Here is an 18770-nt window from a genome sequence, read left to right as displayed (position 1 = left end):
TCATGAATGAAAGCAACAAATGAAAAACGCGTCTCAAAGCCAGCATGCCCCGTTTGTCTATACCGCCTCTATTTTGCAGGTCTTATGTACAGCTTCTCGGTGACCTCTTTCTTTCTCCTTTCTCTAAACGACCAACCTTAGGCAAAGGTTCTGCAGGGGTAGCTGTGATTCGTTAGCACATCTCTTTCATAGGAGAGAGAAATAAAAAGAGAAAAGACCTACTCCTCCCCATAGCTCTGCTCCTCCTCCAGCTTGTACTTGTGCACATCCCACTTCCCCTCGGCATTGCTCATCGTCGTCCCGCTCGGCAGAGGTGGCAGGCCACCAGTGGCCTCCAGCACCCTCTTCGCAGCCTCGACACCGGCAGACTCGATATAGTTGGCCAGGCCAGCCTGCTTGCCCTGCTCCTGGGCGGCAACCAGAGCCTTGGATCCCTCCTCGCCAATGAGCTCGACACGGGGGGCGGCAGCGGAGCCGACGGTCAGGAGAGCAACCTGCTCGGCCTGGGAGACGACAGAGAGACGGGGGTAGTTGCGGCGGGCGTCGCGCTTCCAGTACGGGTTGTCGGCGAGGTCACCGGCCGGGAGGGTGACGGGGTCGTCGTACTTGAGGGGGTCGTTCTGGCCGGGGGCGGGGAAGCGGTTGTAGGGGTTGAGGGGGACGCCGTTGGAGCGGTTGGCGTCGAGGGAGAGGGAGGCGCGGAGCTTCTCCCAGAGGCCGGTGGACTGGACGGTGTATTTCTGGATGGGGAAGTATCAGTACGACAATAGGCAATTCTACGAGACTAGGTAAGCAATTGAAAACATACGGTGCTGATTTTTTGGACAGTGCCGGCCGCAGCCTTTGCTACCGCTTTGGAGGCCATTTTGGCGGTTGGGGGGTTCTGTGGTGGGGTTTTACCACTTGAAGATATTCAGAGATTCAAAGATGGGGACTTCGCTGCTGCCAACAACCAGCCTGCCTCTCACACACACACGATGATGCTGCGGTCTTGGCGTTGGCTTGCTTAGCTCTTAGCATGTCAAAGAGCCCGCAGTTTAGCCGGGTTCAGTGAAGAATGCCGAGCCTTCAATTGGAGAATCTGGACCGGGCAGCTCCACTGGCGCTGGGTCGCAAACGGACAGCGTTGGCCTGGGCCAGCACTTGGCACCTGGAGAACCACGTTCTTGGGGAAACGGACTGAGGAGCGATCCATCCATTTCACGGACCACCTCCTACCACCGAACTCCTCTGGTCTGGCTCCTCACAAAACCTCGACCGACTCCGCGATCACCCTTTGCGACGGGGAGCGAGATTGCACCATTCCATCACCTGACTGCTTGGGTTTTTTCAAAGTCAATGCTGTTACCCTATTGAATTTCTCTGGCTAACGGCACCAACTTGAAGAGAAAGAAGAGAAAGGTGGGTGCCGAATATTGCGCCTGATTTCAAAAGCTCCCCTCAACGTAACAGCCAGCCAGCCCCCTCTCGTTGCACAAGGAGTGCGCTGGATTTTGTATGTAGGGCCGGTTCGATCGAGATCTTTTCCCTTTCTGTCTGTGTGTTGCAGAGACGGTACTCGTGCCTCAGACGGGCGTGCCATAGTACTCATTCATCATCATAATAACTTGTGATCTTTCAGATAATAGCTTGCTTTTGCTTTTTCTTCCTGGTCTCGGTCTGCGTCTGCAACATACTGGAACCCTCCATCCCATCCCAATTCCCCCTTCTACATGCAACGCGGGGACGGGCAATTCATCCCCGAGTTTTGCAGCAAAGCTCCTCCCGTCCGAATTGCCCTGTCCCTCGTGTGTGGCGGCGGGCGCATTCTCCAGAGCGCGCGCGCGCGCAGAAAACAAGCTCCATTTTCTCGCCTTTGTCTATGCTCCATCGCATATCGCACACACACCTTGACCTTGACACTCCCACCCCTGACCCGGGCTGCACCGCGCAACGTGATTGGCCAACACGCTTGCGCAACAGCAACCTCCCCCCAACGACGTCTCTTCTTTTTCTTCTCTGGTTTCTCCCCTTCTTTTTTTCTTTTTCCACTTTGACTTTCTCCTTTCCCCAAACCACTTACTATTGTAACCTGCAATCCATCCCAGTCGCGTAACCTCCGCGACCCCCAACTCTTTCTCTCTACCTCCAGCCTCCAACCCCCAATCAATATTGATATCTCATCACACAGCCATCAAAAATGCCCGTCGAACTCCGCAAGCGCAAAGCTCCCCCTCCTCCCCCTGAGCCTCCCGCCAAAAGGGCCACCGCTACCAAGAAGGCCGCTGCGCCCAAGACGGCCGCGGCAAAGGTGAAGGACGCGGTGAAGGAAACCGTCACCAAGGTCACTGAAGCGGCCACTTTCACCAATGGCGCTGCGGCCGCCTCTGCCGAGAAGCCTGCTGTTGGTGATGTAATCACTCTTGATGGTTTCGGGGGGGAGATCGCCCTCCAAACCGGCGACTCCACCACCCTCGCCGCGCTGGCGGAAAAGTCAAAGAAGGGAGTCGTGCTGTTTACTTACCCCAAGGCTTCCACTCCTGGCTGTGAGTTTCTTGTGTTCCCAAAACCCCCCTTCCCAATATCAATGATGGATTGCTGATGTAACGATGCCAAAAATAAAGGCACCCGCCAAGCCTGCATGTTCCGCGACGAGTACACCGCCCTGGCGACCGAGTCCGGGTTTGACATTTATGGCTTGTCGACTGATTCGCCCAAGGCGAACACCACGTTCAAGGAGAAGCAGAAGCTGCCGTATGAGCTGCTCTGTGACCCCGGCGCGACGCTGATTGGGGCGATTGGGCTGAAGAAGGCGCCCAAGGGGACGACGAGGGGGGTGTTTGTTGTTGATAAGGCGGGGAAGGTGCTTGCTGCGCAGGCGGGGAGCCCCGAGGGGACGGTCAAGGTTGTGAGGGAGATTGTCGAGGGGTTGAATGGGGAAGAAAAGGGGGAGAGTGGGGAGGAGAAGAAGGGGGAGAATGGGGAGGAGGAGAAGGTGGTGGTAGAAGGGGGGAAGAAAGATGAGGAGAGGGCAGAAGAGAAGAAGGAGGAGGCGGCGGCGGCGGTGGTCGATGAGGAGAAGGAAGAGGAGGTGGAGAAGAAGGAGGAAGACGAGAAGAAGGCAGAGGAAAAGAAGGAGTAAACTGTGGGATACGTTTATTTTGAGGGGTGTTTGCGATAACGGCTTGATTCTTTTTTCTCTATGAGGGATACCTAGGTATAAAAAACGGTACCGGCAATTTTGTATTTCCATTTTCTTTGGACACGTTTAGGAACAAATTTGATGTGCTATCAATTGCTCGGTTGCAGATGCCGATTGAGCACTTCAAAGTGCTTGCAGTGCCGTCTGTGGATATGTAAGACGACAAAATACGACCCGTTCCTCGATGCATGTAGGAAACGATGCGAAATACTACCAACAGACTCTGAATCGATACATGACTCTTGCTGGCTATGCAAAAAATGTAGCTCCATCCAAAAACAAAAGTTCGAGCCAACGTCGAGAGGCGCTAGCCCCACTCAGGGGTAAAGTAAACAAGCCCCTGTCGACTCTCACCTCTGACCCAACAACTCGGATGAAAACCAGTGGGTGAGAACTATCTGTTTTGACGCTTCCTTGTCCCGATCTTTCACGAATTCACTCTAACGGATGGTTATGCTGTATTCTTAAAGATATTCTCTCGTAATGCGGTGCGAAGATACTGAGAACTGGCCGTGCAAAGCATAGAAAGTAGCAATGCCTACCTCTCTCAGACATATTCGAATCTTGGACAAGTCTGTGGGCATATTTGTATTCTTGCCAGGACCTGCTTCTTTGCTGGCGGTCAAGATGTTTCTGAAGCACAAAAAATTGGCAGTGCAAGTAAGCATTAAACAGCTCTTCTTGCTATTATATATGGTGCAATAAACTCTGTTTTGGTGGTATCAAAAGGCACGCTGATCAATTTTACGGAATTATACATGCTATCCGCCCCTTACTCCCCTCCAACATCAACTGCAAACACTCACTGCCCCGAAGACCCGGTACTACTCGCCGCGCTCAACGGCCTCGGCGGCGGAACAGGCCCAGAATTATCCCCATCATCACTCCTCTGCATCGGCACCCCGCCCACAAGCGACCGCACCAAGTTATGTGGCGTCATTGTAGACGGCGGCGCCGGCGCAGGAGGTGGAAACCCATCCCCTTCTTGATCCCCGCCGTCCTCGTCGTTGCCGGTGATGTCTCCCAGCTCGGCATGTGCAGCCGCCAACTGCGCCGCTTCTGCCGCCAGGTTCTCGGCCGCTATCTTTTGCATCTCCAGCAGCCTCTGCTTCTCAGCCACATCCACTAGGTCATCGTCGTCACTCCAGTACGGATCGTCATCTGCCAAGTGTGGCATCGCCATCCGTTTCCAGAACCTCAACTCCTGCCTCATGGCCTTCATCTCGACCCTCTTCTCCCACCTCTTTTCGTCCTCGTCGTATTTCTTCCGGAAATTCCTCAGCTTCTCGTTCGCGGCGCCGGCGTGGGCCTGCATCTCCCAGATTTGTTCGCGGAGCCTGGAGTTCTCCGCGCGGGCATCGGCTAGTTGTTTGCGGTAGGACTTGTGCCAAGCCGAGACGTCGCTGACGTGCTTGGCTTTGTATTCGTGGAAGATTCGGAGCATGGAGGACATTTTCTCGGCGAATTGGTGGAGGAGGAAAGCGTTTTGGTCGCGCGAGTATCTGGCTTTCTCGAAGGCTTCTGAGAGGACTGATATGTAGGTGTCGAGGTCTGCTTCTTGGGCTGGAGAGGGAGGGGTTAGCAAGTTGGTTGAGTTTGTAAACGAATACAAGATGGGGAGATGTACCCTTGATTTCATCCGCTGACAGGCTGATCAGCTCTTCGTTTCCTAGCGACTGTGATCTCGCCCGGGCGCGAATACGGCCGACGCAAGAGATGACTTCTTCGAGAGTGCGCTGGTTTTGGGCGAGCTGTCCGCTGAGAGTGTCGACCATGTTGTAGATAAAGGTCAACTCGGATGCCTGGCCGGCTGGTATGGGAACGCCAACCATGGCTCCCTGCATGTTGGCGCCGTTCATGCCGTTCATGGCCAGGAGCTGCTGTTGATGCTGTTGCTGCTCGTAGAATTGGATCTGTTGCTGGTACTGAAGCTGTAGCTGTAGTTGTAACTGCTGTTGCTGTTGCTGTTGCTGTTGCTGTTGCTGTTGCTGGTGGTGATGCTGCGAGTATTGCGACTGCTGGAGGAGGAATGGTGGAGCTGGAAAGTCCATGGTGGGTGGTGAGCGTTGCGGCGCTTGGGTGTCAAGTTATTTGATCCACTAAACAGCTGGGGGCGCGCCCACTGCAGCAATTATATTAGCGTGGGTGGCAGGGGTGTTCCTAGCCCAGCAGTGGCTACGATGGATGGACTTCAAGCAGTTCTTCTGTGCATGCGATAATGACATTCTTTTTCCTCGTTGAGGTGAAAGTGAAAATAAGATAAATGCAGCTCCTCTTAGAAAGAAGTTTCTTGCATGTCGGTTTGCATTTCTCGGGCTGCAGGGGTTCATTGGACGCCCTGACGCGGGTGCGCTTCAAAGACATCCATATATGTCGGTAGACAGCCGCACACCAGCAGCATATCCAGATTTCATATTCCTCTGGCCGGGCTCTCTCCTGGATATCCAGACATTAATATCAAGTTCAGGAGCCATCTTATTGCCCAAAAATCGCAAAGGCCTGAATCCTCAAGCTAGTTATAAACTTCAGGACACATACATGCCAGCTTCACGGGTTAGGGTTGGCTGTCTGTTTTTTAGGTCAGATAGTGGGGCGCGGTCCAAGCTCTAGGTTCAAGGTTGTGGTTCTCACTCTCACTCTCACTCTCATTCTCCTGATTCATTCCAATTTGCCCTTCTCACCAAGATCATCTTTCATGACTGCTGCCGGGCCAGTCAATTTCTGATGATATTGCAATCACTCACCGTGATATAATTTACAACTAACCCAGTTGAAACTCCGCGATCTAAGTTCAATTAATACGCTGCTCTTCTCCTCGCAATCCTGAACACTACGCCTCGCTCCCTATAAGATTCAGGTGGTGAAAGCCAACTGCAATTCAAAATGACAACTCCTACTCCAATGAAACATGCTCTTTCACAGCAAGGCAAGACTCCCTCCCAGTCACAACACGGCGCTGTTGCGACTCCCCCAGTCTCGACTCCATTCTCCGCCGCCCATGCTGCCAGTGCCTTCTCACCACACGGTCCACGATCCTCACCACAGCAAGTCAAAAAATCACCCGCGACTACTCTTGGTGGTCACCCTTCCGTACCATCCGTAAACTTCGACAGTCCATCAGCCGCAGCTGCTCTCAGCGCACTCAACATGGGCTCTTTGGACTCGGGCCTTTCAGGCTTCCTGGGCAGAACTTCAGAGGATGAACGAGCAAGAAGGCTGGATGCTATGATTGATATTCTAAGTGTACGGCCCATATGTCTCTTTCTGCTATTCTTATTTTCTGACCTGCAGCATAGCAAAGAAAAGGCCTCGTCAGCGAAGTCGGCCTGGAGCGACTGGCCAAAAGACTCGGCCTGGAAGTATTCTGGGACGCGCCTGTCAGCAACGAAAAGAAAAAGAGCTTGATTATAGCTGGAGCAGCCCTGGAGCTCTCCATCGACTTCCAAAAAGACATCGTGCTGTCCCTCAGTCTCAACTTCCCCGAATCAGCCGACATCGTCAGCAAGCACGCCGCGGCAGCCGGTGAAATCCTTCTCAAGGATTTGCAGTTGGAAGACGGCCAGCTCCCCCTAACCAAGTCTCTCGCCGGATTTGCGGACAACTTTGAAAGGCTCGCCATGCTAGACAAACTCAGCCTGAACCCTGGACTTAATTTGTACGAGGCCGTGGCTGGGGTCTACGAAAGTTTACTTCGCCTACATCATTGGGAAATCCAAAAGCTGAGAGAAGAGCCGGCCTTTGCGGGCAAACGAGATTTCGAGATCGAGTGTCTCGCGATCTGCACTAGAAGTGGCAGACCAACGATGAACTCGCGCCACAAGACAGGTCTGAGCCTAGATTATTGGAAGCAGGGCAGAAATTTCAAGAGAGAAACCCCAGAGCAAACCGCCGAGATGATCGACAACAGCAAAACATGGAGTCTTCTCATCGGATGCACCTCCCTAAACCCAAACAACCCCGTCAGCCCAGTACGCATCTCTGACAAATGGATCAGTGTGGACGTTGAGAGGATGCCATTGCCTGATGAATTGGGGCCTGTCGTTGACTGGCTCGACCCGCCCCCGACCTATCTTCCAACCCCCGAGGATGAGAAATCAGATCCAGGGGTTCTGCTCCACGCCCCACGTCTTCCTGAAGCCGTGTTTCAAGCCATCTTCGACCCTCCCATTCACATATCCGCCGATCTCTGGGACAAGATACGGCAACTCGGCGTTGGGGTGGTGGACAGCGCCCCCGAAAAGCTGACCACCTTTGACAACTTGGTACTCCCCCAGGCGCCCAACACTGGCAATCTTAAGAGCAGCGACCAAGCCAACGCCGAAGCGAGGACCACAGTATGCCACAAGAAGATCCCCAACTTTCCGCACCCCAACGAAAGCGAGGAGGTGCAGATCATGAACCACACGAATACTCTCTACGTCTACGAGCCAGTCTATGGCAAGACTCTTACCGAGCTCACCTTTTCTCACCCTCAACACCTGGTGATGATGTTGCCCCATCTTCGGCAATATGTTTTTTTGTCGATCCTGCTGGAGAACAGCTTCGAGGAGGACGCCGGCACAAATATCACGTTCAGCTCGACGAAAGTATCGCCAACGACTGCCGGGGACGGAACTATAATGACCAAAACTAACATGGATGAGTTTTCTGGCTTCATGCAGTCCGGCTTGAACGGGGGTTCGTCTGCTGGCATCAGGCAAGAGGATTATGCCGCGGCCGAAACCGAACGGAGAGCGAATGAAACCGGGAAGAAGCTGGACTTGAACATTGATGTTACTCTCACCATCCTTCCGGTTCCGCGTCTTCAGATTGTGTTCCCGTTCAGTGAGAACAAGACGGCGAACATCCTCCTCGAGATTAGGGAGAATGGGCATGTCCATGTGGAGGCGCAGAATGTGCTGGATGAGGGGAACATGATGGGGAAGAATGGGAGGACGAGGAGGGTGGAAGATATTGGGTTGGTGTTGGAGGCGTTGGAGGATATTGGGAAGTGGGCGAACTTTCTGGTGACGAGGTGGGGGAATTAAGGGGGGGTGTTGTTGTGCTGGGTGTTTAAGGGGAAAGGCACAGCTTTGACTGGCTAGCAGGATAGGGCCAAAGCGCGCCGCAGCATGTAATAGAGCTGTTCGTGGCGAATCAGCAAGATGTTACATCAAGTTGGCTTGTGATGTTTGATGCCGATTGTGATAAGGGGGGCTTACCCTATTGGGGAGGCGAGCGCATACCTAACCGGGCGAGTGTTGCGTAAGGGCCGGACTTGACGGTGTGATGCGTTATGGGGCAGAGCAAACACAAGTTCTTAACTTGTGGTGATGCTGTGTGGTGAGGACTAGAGATAAGGGGCCAACCGAGAGAATAATAGGAAGGGGGACTTGTGTTGGTATACAGTAGCTATGGCCGCGTCACAGTAGTTATGGCCGCGTCACCAGAGGTATACTGTTGGCGATAATCTGGGCCTTCCCCCTTTTTTTACCTCTTGGTGTAGCAAAATACTATGGGGTCATCCCGATATTCCAACCTTCCAGGAGTTTGGGCGCCGAGTATATAAGTTGAGAGGAAGAACACCCAAAGGAGAGAGTTGTCCCCAGCATCACCGAGACAGGCTTTCACAACACAGCTACCTTTGTCACAATCAAGCTACTTAAAGAGCATCCAAATGCGCGCTTTCACCACTTTCATCATGGCTCTCAGCCTCGCAAGCGGCACCATCGCCGCTCCTACGTCTTCTGCTCTCTCGCCTCTTGTCAGGGACGCTCTCGCCAACGACGAATGCCTCTACCTCTGCACCTGCGTCGACTCTGTTGAGCAGAGCAAGGAGTGCTGTGGTGCTTCTGGGGGAAGGTTTGATGAGTCCATTGGCGTATGTATTTTTCCTGCCGGGGGTGCCTCAGGCGGTTGCTAACAGGTGATGTTTCTGATAGTGGTGCGTCGATATGAATAATACCACGGCTCAGGATTACACCCAGTGCTGTGGGGGGGGTTATGGTTGTGGGTTTGATGTTGGATGCCCGGCTCCTGGTCAGTGGTAGGGAGTTGATATGGGGTAGCTGAAGTGAGTTGGCGATGGTCATAAGGATTGACAGTGATGGAAGCTCATGGTGGGAGATCTTTGGAGTGTGAGGTTCTGATGGTGATAGACGGTGATGGTGGAAATTCCGGTTCGTTGGTAAGAGTTAATTGGGGGCCCCCGGGAAATATCTAGCTATGTTTCGTTTCAGTACACACCTGCCTAGGTACAAATAGGAATCTAGAGGATTATCTCTTGCGACGTCGAATGAACCGAGAAAAGAGGAATATAAGACAGGTAAAGCTGGTCTTCAAACGTTGCGTGTAGTCAGGCTGTCAATTAGTATCCATGTTTACACTCCTCGTTACACAAAGATTATGTAGTTGGAAGTGTTGCTGCAGGGTCCATGTTTTCAACCTTGCAACAAACACTCCAACCAATGTGATGAGGCCAAGTTCATAGGCGGCAGTATAACTTCGGTCTCCGTATCTCGGCCCAGTCTTACCATTCGTCAAACAAGAAGACTCTGGCTTTGTAGACGCCATCGAAAGCTGATCCGCTTCCTCAGCACACTATCTCGTAGGTCTTAACATCTCATCATCTGCCCACAGTGTCCACTAGGTGCGTTTTCCTTCCTTGCAGAATACTTTACCATCACGGATGCCGGCATAACGCACAAGCTTAACTACCACGAATACAACTTGCGCGTCTCCGCTACCTTGCTTTTCTCGTTGGCCGGTTTGGCCAGCACCACCACCGCCCTTCATGTCCCGGACTTCCTCTGGTCGATAATCAACAAGATTGATCGCAGGTGCCAGTACGACTGCTGGTGTGCTGAGGATGATCTCTCTGCTCAGTGCTGTGCCTCCATTGATGGGACCTTCGACGAGAACCCAATCCCTCTATTTCTACCATGAATGAGGAGTGGATGGCTTGCTGACATTGAGGCAGACATGCGTCAAGATGAACCTCACTGGTGCTACGACGTTCGCAACTGCTGCGGGAGCAAGAACGGCTATGGGTGTTCGCAGAAGACGCGTTGCCCTAGGCCTGATGGGGGCAATAGCTACGTAGACAGGGGCCCTCACTGGAGACGTACGGTTATAAGTATGACATTGCAATGGCCGAGACTGCAGTTGTCGGCAATGGTGGAGAGAGTGTTCCTGTTAGGGAGTTGGTGTAGGTTGAGGGTCAACCTGAGAGCCTTGAATTGGTCCCAACAACATGAAGTTCTGGGGGCTTAAAGAAGATAGCGTCTGAATGCAATCGATAATTCCATATGATTCGCATCATGGGACTCAAACCTGCAGGGTTTGCATGCTCTTTGGTTCTGCAGATTGCCCGCTCCGCTCTAAAGCCCGCGTCACCAACTGCCAAGTGCCATCACAAGAGCCATGCACTTGGTGATGTTTCTGCCCGTTTCTCGAATAATAAATGGGAATTGATGACGGAAACAAAAACCTGAAGAGTTTGTAATGAGCTGCCGAATCGTAGTCGAGGTCTTAAAGCACTCTTACCAACCCTTAGAGAGATCGCTGAGAGTGTTGCTTATGCCTATGCTGTATGTGATGCCACAATAGTCTCTTTTCCTTTGTCCGAGTTTGCGAAAGTACCTGGTCGCATCACCACTACTACCTGCCAAGTAAACAGGTAGGAATTTACAGTATATAGAAGCAGGGGTAAAAGACCAACAGCTTTCGGAGGTATTGTTTCCATCGCTGCTTAGAGACAACTCGAGATATATATCGACAAACAGCTCTGCCTTCCCTCTCATAAGTAGGTAAGTAGGTAGAAAAAGATCATCAAAACTCAACTCAAGCCAAAAGGTCTACCCACAATGCGCACCTTCACCACTCTCCTCTTGGTTTTGACCGCCGCCACCGCCATCACCGCTCCCTCCCCCAACGCCATCAAATCCCCTCCCCGCTACCAGCTCCAATGACCGGTGATTGCTTCTACAGCTGTGGGTGCTCCAGTGACGTTGACCCTTCGAAATCGGCCACGTGCTAACGCTGCCATCGGTAGCACTCTGAATTGGCAGCAGGTATGTCTTACCTCTTTTATGCCTCACCCAGTCTCGCAGGTCCCAACACTTTACCTTCAGCTTTGCCCCGGCACGAACCATGATCACGCCTTGGCCTTTGTGACTTGCTGTGGAGGGGCCGATCCTGGGTTTGGCTGCCAGCAGAGGATTGGATGCCCGGTGCCGGATGAAAACTGGCAGTGAGGGGTGGTTGCGGTGGGAATACGGTGTTGGAGATGGGGATAAAGTCGGATGTCACCGGGGTGTGTTATATACCTATATATTTGATAAATAAGCAACAATACTTTTGCTCGTCTCACTGCCTAAGGGTACGTACCTTAGACAAATGCTTGTGTGGAGTGAAGAAGCTGTTCGGAAAGCTAACATTTCGAGCAGGAAAAGCTCAGACGGCAGATTGAGAAAGGCTCAAAATACCTACCGAAAAAGAAGTGTAATATCCGCAAACGTCAACTTCAGATGAACAAGAAGAGTACGAGATGCTCGGCTGAAATTGGTCTGCCGACGAATCGCGCTCGCAGGCGAAAATCGTGGCAACATGTGGCGACGCTGAACTGTTGCGAAGCGCCAGCGAGAGAGAGAGAGAGAGACAGAAGATTTCCCGCCTATTCGCCTTCTGGCGAGCCTCCTTGGGGTTCATGCTGTCTCCTTCTGTTCCTTCATCCTCTCCTCCCCCTACTCGAAAATATGATCGACGGAAGCAGGCTACCAGGCACGTCGCACACGGATCCGTTGCGCCTCGCTTGCTTGCGATGCCACGGGCCAGTTCTCATTTCTTCGATATTTTGGCTGAAGCACTCGAGGCTCGCGAACGCTGGTATGAGAATGCTCGGACGATGAAGCTGGGGGGCAAGGAAACCGAAGCTTGAGGCTAGGATGACTTTTGTTCCTTTCTTTTTCAGTGTCAGTTACTAAAACATGCAAGCAAATCTTGGTGTAGTGACCCTCGTCTTATGGGCGGTTGGGAGCACATCTGTACTGTTAGAGCACGCTGAGATTTTTGTTTACGATAGTCAACATTTAGAGCTTCGCCCCCTGAGCAAGGTCCTTCCCAGCGCCATAAACAATCGCCTGATCGAGCTTCAACCCTCCTTCCCTTGCCCTCTTCCCCGGCGCCTCATAAACACTGAAACCCTTCTTCTCCATAAACCTAGCACACATAGCCTCAATCTCAACCCCCGGATCAGCCTCAGCATCAACCAAGTACAGCACCGAGATGATAATCTCCGCAATCCTAAACACCAACCCCCTAGCCTCAGGCAACAGTTCCTCCTGCTTGCCCATATCAATCTTGTTCTTCAACACTTGCCATTCCTCCACCAACCCTGCATTCTTCGAAGACAGAATCAACCAATCCAAAGCTTGAACTGACTGCTTCCCGCTCAGGGGGTGCTTCAAAGCACGAAGCGTATCACTAGCCAAGACATCAGTCGTCCCCTCCCAAATAGAACCAACGCAGCAATCACGGAACAGTCTAGAGATATTGAGATACTCAGACTCGACATTCTGCATGTATCCTACCCCTCCCAGCGCTTCCATGCAGCCGTACACCAGTGGGACAGTTGTCTCGCAGACATAGGACTTGTGAAGACTGGACAGTACCCTGAGTAAAGGCTGGACCAACTCCTTAGGTGGAGTCGGGACCTTTGTCGCTGCTTGGTTGGAGGTAAGAGACCGCTCATCCAGACCGAGAGCGTGGATTGTGTAAAACGTCAGCAGCATCATACCGTGGTAGTCAGTCGTCATGTTGGCCAGTGTTCTCATATGCAAAGGGTGCGACGACAAGGCAATTCGCTTGCCTTTGCCCATTCCGACGAGGCGGACAAGGGCAAAGGACCGGGCGATGCCGAGCGAACGCCCGAGGTAGCCCATGGAAGAGACGGTAGTGTGCACGCGGGTGATGTTGAGGATGGTGCTGATTTCCTGGATTCCTTTGCCCTCCTCGCCAATAAGCCAACCTCGCATACCCTTGAGCTCGAGCTCTGCTGTAGGGAGGGATTGGGTGCCGAATTTGTGCTTGAGACGCTGGATGGTGATGCCGTTGAGTTCGGTGCCGTTTCCGCTTTCGCCCGTGTGGGAGACTAGGGAAGGGTTATGGCGGCGCATGGGGGCGAAGAAGGCGGATACGCCCTTGGAGGGATGGGTTCTGGCGAGGAGAATGGTCATGTGGGAGTCGGTGGCTGATGAGAACCACTTGAAGCCGGAGATGGACCATGGGCCGAGGGGGATGGATTCGGACTGTGATGCCAAGGGGACTGGGGCTGAGGAAGGAAAGGGGTCGTAAGTGGCTACGGTTTCTGTCTGAGATACGTCACTGCCGCCAGTTCGCTCGGTCATCCATTGGCCGCTGGTCCATGTTTTGGTTGGGTCACGGGAGGTTAGGTGGCTGTAGGCATTCTGAAAGACCTCACGTTCAATCGGCGAGAGTTTCTTCGCGGCGGAAGTGAACAGATGACGTTGAAGGAGACGGGCCGCGCCATCTTGCATAGCCGCTGGGCAGAGGGTATTGGCGCATGATGCTTCCCAGAGGTGGCACCGCAAAAACTGGACAAGGCGAGTGTAAGGACCGTGGTCAGTGTCGTAGTTCAAAGCAACGACTCTGCGATGGCATTAGCACAGCAACCCGGCATGTAGGTCTTGTAGACGTTTACCCCTTTTTGAAGCCATAGTCTTGAAGTTTTCGCCATCCCTCGCCAACAACCAGCTCGCTTTTGGGCTTGCCGAATGAATCCCGGCCATTTCCGCGCAGATATGGCTGGTTATGCTCGGCGTCAGTTACCCAATTGAAGACTTGCTGAGACAAGACCTCTTGGCCGATCTGAGTAGCATCGGGTGTGATTTTGTCAAGGATATCCGATGGCAGGAATACTATCAGCTGTTAGTGATTTTGTGATGAAAGTTCCTACAGGGAAGCATACATCTGGCCACTCTTTGGTAGCTCACATCATCATAGAACTGGTTGTTGATCACGGGCTGTTGCTGGATAAAACCAGTATTCGAACTTGAAGGCTCCATTGTAACGGTGGGTACGCGTTCGTTGAGAATAAAAAGACTGCAGAAGATGATGTGAAATCACATTTTGAATACCAGCAGAACGTATTCGCTATTTACGTCAAAAGCAGGCGGACCACGAGCCTCGGCCTTGAACTGGATGTTGTTCCTGTCTTCTCAGTGGTTGGTTGACCGGGATTCCGTCCCATCCTGCCCCTGTAAATCCGGGGATGGTGGGTTCATGGGCGGAAAGAGGCCGCTGTCAAAGAGTGCCAAGATTTGCGTGGGACGAGCAAGTTACGGGGAGAGGGTTGGGGTTGGCTGTGGAGCTGTGTGTGGATGTTCAACAAAGCAGTTGTGGTGATGACTCTCATGTCGGAAAAAGGCAGGAAATACTCTAAGTTTACGCATAGTATCAAAATGAAGCTTCGAAATAGTAGCGGAAAAGACCATCTACAGGTAGCAACTGCTCTGGACCGTGTCACTCACTGTCCAGTGAAAACCCAGAAGTGGTCACGTGCCCTCGTTCCATTGTCGCGCAGCCTTTTGTCTGTGCTGCCTTTCAAACCGCGTCAGGCTCTCCAACTCACTTACAGCGTCCAATTCCGGATATTCTCCCACGGGCAGGCAGAACTAGTGGCAACATGCAAAATCGCCGCGCAAATGGATGGCGATGGGATTGAGATTTCCGATGATGTCCTTACAGCCTCTTCAGTTGATGGAGACCAGCCCGCCGTCATAAACTCTCTTGGGAAGCGCAAGTCACCGGGCCCACCTGAGCTAGAGGAAAGGGTCGTTTGGACGGATGATTCCGATGATGGGACAGCGATCAACCAGCCACGGGCAACTAAGCGTCGTGCCACTGCCGCAACCACTGGCGGCAGGGGAAGGGGAGGGCCAAGGGGGGCAGGACGAGGGGGAGGGGTCAGGTCTGAAAGGAAGACGACCATTAAAATCGAAGATCCGGGGACACAGCAGGAATATGAAGAGGCAGAGGTACCTGCGTACTTACAGCAGCGAAGGAGGCGCTTCGACAGAGACAGGGAACAGCTAAAAGCCGGAGGACTCAAGATACCACCGGATTATTCGGAACTGTATTTTTCGGACGACGAACGCCAATTCCAGCATGCAGAAAGGCCACAATTTGACGAAAGGAGCGGAATCAAACCATGTCGTCCTAAAAAGCAGATTGAGTTGGAGTATTCAGCCGGCATCATCCCAGCTTCGATCGCCCAGTACCTGCGTGACTACCAAGTCGAAGGCGTACGGTTTCTTCACCAGAGATTTGTCTACCAGAAAGGTTGCATTTTAGGCGATGACATGGGTCTGGGAAAAACGGTACAAGTGGCCGCATTTCTCACAGCCGCATTTGGGAAAACTGGAGACGAGCGTGATGCGAAGCGGATGAGAAAAATGCGAAGAGCAGGGGGCTGTTGGTACCCAAGAGTCTTGATTGTTTGTCCTGGATCACTGATACAGAACTGGAAGAACGAGTTGAACCGCTGGGGCTGGTGGCATATCGACCTATTTCATGGCGTTGGGAAAGTAGACGTACTAGGTGCGGCCAAAGCAGGGCGGCTTGAGGTTATGATCACGACCTACATGACCTACAAGAACAATTGCGACGCTGTCAATGCTATCGACTGGGATTGCGTGGTTGCCGACGAGTGCCATCAGTTGAAAGACAGGCGGTCTGAAACGACAAGGGCCATGGGTCGCGTTAACGCGATGTGCCGGATAGGCCTTACAGGAACGGCCATCCAAAACAAATACGAGGAGCTGTGGACGCTGTTGAATTGGACAAACCCGGGCCGTTTTGGAACTTTGGCCGAATGGACCACCACCATCACCAAGCCTTTGACTGTCGGGCAATCTCACGAGGCGACTCTCAAACAGCTTAGTCTCGCCAGGACAACAGCAAAGAAGCTGGTGCACAACCTGCTGCCCGACTACTTTCTCCGTCGGATAAAGACACTTATCGCTGACCAGCTTCCGAAAAAGTCGGATAAGGTGGTATTTTGTCCCTTGACAGATATTCAGAGACAGGCCTATCAAAACTTTATCGACGGTGATCAGGTTCAGTACATCATATGCGCATCGGAACCTTGCCCGTGTGCATCTGGACGAAAACAAGGGTGGTGTTGCTACAAGATTCTCGAGGATGGGAGGCCTTGGAAGAGTCTTACCTTTCCATGCCTCACGACACTTCAGAAAATTGCCAACCACCTTACACTCCTTCTACCATCTTCAGCGGACCCAAACGACAAGCAAAGTACGGAGCTCAGCACTCTCCGCACCTGCATCCCCGATAGATGGGAGAAACTTTGGCAGGAGCGAGATTCGATGCTCAGTCTTGCCAACCCAGAATTCTGCGGCAAGTGGAAGGTCTTGAAGAAGCTCCTTCAGTTCTGGCACAGCAATGGCGACAAGGTCCTCGTCTTTTCTCACAGCGTGAGGCTACTGCGGATCCTCCGGCACCTATTCATCAATACAAACTACAACGTCAGCTTCTTAGACGGCTCACTAAGCTACGAGGAGCGCCAGAATGTGGTGGATGAGTTCAACGAAGACCCTGCTCAGTTTGTCTTTCTTATTTCGACTAAAGCTGGTGGCGTTGGCCTGAACATCACCTCAGCCAACAAGGTGGTCATCTTTGACCCGCATTGGAACCCTGCTTACGATCTCCAGGCCCAAGACCGAGCTTACAGAATTGGTCAGATCCGCGATGTGGACGTGTTCCGACTGATATCAGCTGGAACTATCGAGGAGATTGTCTACGCTCGCCAGATCTACAAACAACAACAAGCCAACATTGGATACAACGCATCCAACGAGAGGCGTTATTTCAAAGGCGTCCAAAAGGACAGCACTCGAAAGGGCGAGATATTCGGGCTCGGCAACCTCCTTAGCTACCACCCCGACCAGGTCGTTCTCCGAGAGATCGTCAACAAGACCAACGTTGCCGAGGCCAAGGCAGGTGTCCTGCTCAGCGATATTGACCTGGAGAAGTTGGCAAAGGACAAAGATGACGAGATCAACCTCGTCAAGCAGGAGGACGACAGCGACGAGACGGGCATGAGTCAGTTGGCAAAGCTCATCACGATTGAAAACAAGGAGGACATGCTCAAGAGCCGCAAGACGCAGAAACCACAGAGCGATGCCGTCGCCGCCATTTTGGCTTCTGCCGGGGTTGAATACACGCACGAGAACTCGGAAGTGGTTGGCACCAGTCGCGTGGAGGAAAAGCTATCACGAAGAGCAGAGCTTGCCGCCAATAAAGACAGCCAAGAATTGGGAGGCGACCGCGCATTATTTGCAGATAGCCAGGCCAACAGTGTTCCCGATACCGACAGCGTGTGGAAAGTCCACTACAAGTTCAACCCGCCGGCAGCTGCAATGAGACGGCAGTTTTGTTCGATGGCAAAAGAGTTTGGTTTTGCGAATGCGACTGGTTTTGCGCTGGTGGTCGAGAGCTGGACACAGGAGCAGAGACGAAACTGCCTGGAGACATTCTATCGGTCGAGGGAGGCGAAGCTTTTGGAGAAGAAGCTGGACGAGCTAAGGGTCATTGAGGCACAGGAGCAGCCATCGCCATCGATTGTTAGTATAGAAGATGACGCTGTCATGGAGTATGGTGCTCAGCTGGAGGGGGTCATGAGAAAGGGAGAAGCCAACGGTCCCGTTGTCCATGAGGACGCTGGGAATACCCTTCCTGCCCCGCCGAGGCCGACGATATTTCTTTCTGACAACGATGAGGATGATGAGCTTTGAGATTGAGATACCCCCGAATCATGAGCATGGTTCTTTGTTCAGAGTCCAGACAGAAAGTTTGTGACTGTTCCAATTCGGTTTCAGGTGCCTGGGGTGAACCTCAACGGCCAGGACCCAGCAGCACTAGACATGTGCTTTCTCGTGGCTTGAGTGCTGCATGTGATGGCCGAGCACCGTTTCGAGACGGAGCTTGGTCGGCGCCCCGTCGGTCCCAGACGGCTACAGCGGAGGAGCTCGTTGTCGCTGGGCCGGGTTGAAGTGGCAGCTGACATAAAGTTGACCGAGGTCGAAGCGGTCCAAAGGGGAATGGCCAATCACGGAGATATTGGCGAGCCGCGAAAGGTGGGGCAGTCGAAATGTTACAGCCAGGTACGAGTCCGTTTGTACCTATGACGCATCTTCACATGCCATTGATGGGCCCAGCAACCAGCAACAGTCGGACGCAAACAGCGGGGGGAGGTTTCCAGAGGCAAAACAGCAAGACACATCAACAAAACGAGCAGAAAGTCAATTGATTCACGTCTGTCTGGCCACGCGACCAGTGCCAGTGGGAGGCACTGGGAGGGAAATAGCCCAAAATAATAAAGGAACCAGACTTTTTCAGAATTGATGATTGCGCCCAGCCTTTGACTGACGTTTTCCAAGACGCAGATCTCCAGCCATTTTCCATGGAATTTCACAGTTGGCTCAATTGTGGGGGAGGGGTCGCTGAAAGGGCGCAACAGGCCAATCGCAACGCCTGAATTCTGGCAGCGCTCAGCAGCATTGGCCCCGGCATC

The 18770-nt window shown here is 52.8% G+C and overlaps 7 protein-coding genes across 7 annotated transcripts; 4 read left to right on the top strand and 3 right to left on the bottom strand.

Moving 5' to 3' along the window:
• Positions 1–12: 12 nt before the first annotated feature.
• On the bottom strand, positions 13–1439 carry QC763_212660 (uncharacterized protein). Its single transcript, XM_062910309.1, has 3 exons — positions 809–1439; positions 223–740; positions 13–162 (listed from the first exon to the last, which is right to left on the bottom strand). The coding sequence occupies exons 1-3, from the start codon at positions 863–865 to the stop codon at positions 138–140; spliced, it is 600 nt and encodes a 199-aa protein (XP_062769213.1). The 5' UTR covers positions 866–1439; the 3' UTR covers positions 13–137.
• Positions 1331–3602, top strand: DOT5 (thioredoxin peroxidase dot5). The gene is made up of 3 exons (XM_062910308.1): positions 1331–1401; positions 1622–2525; positions 2604–3602. The coding sequence occupies exons 2-3, from the start codon at positions 2180–2182 to the stop codon at positions 3119–3121; spliced, it is 864 nt and encodes a 287-aa protein (XP_062769212.1). The 5' UTR covers positions 1331–1401; positions 1622–2179; the 3' UTR covers positions 3122–3602.
• Positions 3603–3861: 259 nt separating this feature from the next.
• Positions 3862–5467, bottom strand: QC763_212650 (uncharacterized protein). The gene is made up of 2 exons (XM_062910307.1): positions 4809–5467; positions 3862–4744 (listed from the first exon to the last, which is right to left on the bottom strand). The coding sequence occupies exons 1-2, from the start codon at positions 5230–5232 to the stop codon at positions 3984–3986; spliced, it is 1185 nt and encodes a 394-aa protein (XP_062769211.1). The 5' UTR covers positions 5233–5467; the 3' UTR covers positions 3862–3983.
• A 339-nt stretch (positions 5468–5806) lies between these two features.
• QC763_212640 (uncharacterized protein) lies at positions 5807–8208 on the top strand (the record flags this gene model as incomplete). The annotated part of the gene is made up of 2 exons (XM_062910306.1): positions 5807–6424; positions 6478–8208. Exons 1-2 carry the CDS (start codon positions 6065–6067, stop codon positions 8206–8208), a joined length of 2091 nt encoding a protein of 696 aa, XP_062769210.1. The 5' UTR covers positions 5807–6064.
• A 629-nt stretch (positions 8209–8837) lies between these two features.
• On the top strand, positions 8838–9449 carry QC763_212635 (uncharacterized protein; the record flags this gene model as incomplete). Its single annotated transcript, XM_062910305.1, has 2 exons — positions 8838–9041; positions 9103–9449. 2 exons carry the CDS (start codon positions 8838–8840, stop codon positions 9208–9210), a joined length of 312 nt encoding a protein of 103 aa, XP_062769209.1. The 3' UTR covers positions 9211–9449.
• Positions 9450–10864: 1415 nt separating this feature from the next.
• On the bottom strand, positions 10865–14670 carry QC763_212630 (uncharacterized protein). The gene is made up of 5 exons (XM_062910304.1): positions 14148–14670; positions 13881–14097; positions 11549–13828; positions 11025–11487; positions 10865–10950 (listed from the first exon to the last, which is right to left on the bottom strand). Exons 1-3 carry the CDS (start codon positions 14242–14244, stop codon positions 12250–12252), a joined length of 1893 nt encoding a protein of 630 aa, XP_062769208.1. The 5' UTR covers positions 14245–14670; the 3' UTR covers positions 10865–10950; positions 11025–11487; positions 11549–12249.
• On the top strand, positions 14641–17991 carry QC763_212620 (uncharacterized protein; the record flags this gene model as incomplete). The annotated part of the gene is made up of 1 exon (XM_062910303.1): positions 14641–17991. One exon carries the CDS (start codon positions 14641–14643, stop codon positions 17989–17991), a length of 3351 nt encoding a protein of 1116 aa, XP_062769207.1.
• Positions 17992–18770: the final 779 nt, after the last annotated feature.

This window comes from Podospora pseudopauciseta, assembly GCF_035222475.1.
Source record: "Podospora pseudopauciseta strain CBS 411.78 chromosome 2 map unlocalized CBS411.78m_2, whole genome shotgun sequence".
Taxonomy (NCBI): domain Eukaryota; kingdom Fungi; phylum Ascomycota; class Sordariomycetes; order Sordariales; family Podosporaceae; genus Podospora; species Podospora pseudopauciseta.
This window is presented reverse-complemented; position numbering and strand designations above follow the sequence as displayed.

Coding starts and splice junctions, on each gene's coding strand:
- DOT5 (XM_062910308.1), top strand. CDS start 2,180: ATGCCCGTCGAACTCCGCAAGCGCAAAGCTCCCCCTCCTCCCCCTGAG. Junction 2,526..2,603: donor CAAGGCTTCCACTCCTGGCT/GTGAGTTTCTTG, acceptor CCAAAAATAAAG/GCACCCGCCAAGCCTGCATG.
- QC763_212660 (XM_062910309.1), bottom strand. CDS start 865: ATGGCCTCCAAAGCGGTAGCAAAGGCTGCGGCCGGCACTGTCCAAAAA. Junction 741..808: donor CTGTCCAAAAAATCAGCACC/GTATGTTTTCAA, acceptor TTCCCCATCCAG/AAATACACCGTCCAGTCCAC. Junction 163..222: donor GAGCAGAGCTATGGGGAGGA/GTAGGTCTTTTC, acceptor AACGAATCACAG/CTACCCCTGCAGAACCTTTG.
- QC763_212650 (XM_062910307.1), bottom strand. CDS start 5,232: ATGGACTTTCCAGCTCCACCATTCCTCCTCCAGCAGTCGCAATACTCG. Junction 4,745..4,808: donor GTCAGCGGATGAAATCAAGG/GTACATCTCCCC, acceptor CTCCCTCTCCAG/CCCAAGAAGCAGACCTCGAC.
- QC763_212630 (XM_062910304.1), bottom strand. CDS start 14,244: ATGGAGCCTTCAAGTTCGAATACTGGTTTTATCCAGCAACAGCCCGTG. Junction 14,098..14,147: donor CTACCAAAGAGTGGCCAGAT/GTATGCTTCCCT, acceptor AACAGCTGATAG/TATTCCTGCCATCGGATATC. Junction 13,829..13,880: donor GACTATGGCTTCAAAAAGGG/GTAAACGTCTAC, acceptor ATGCCATCGCAG/AGTCGTTGCTTTGAACTACG.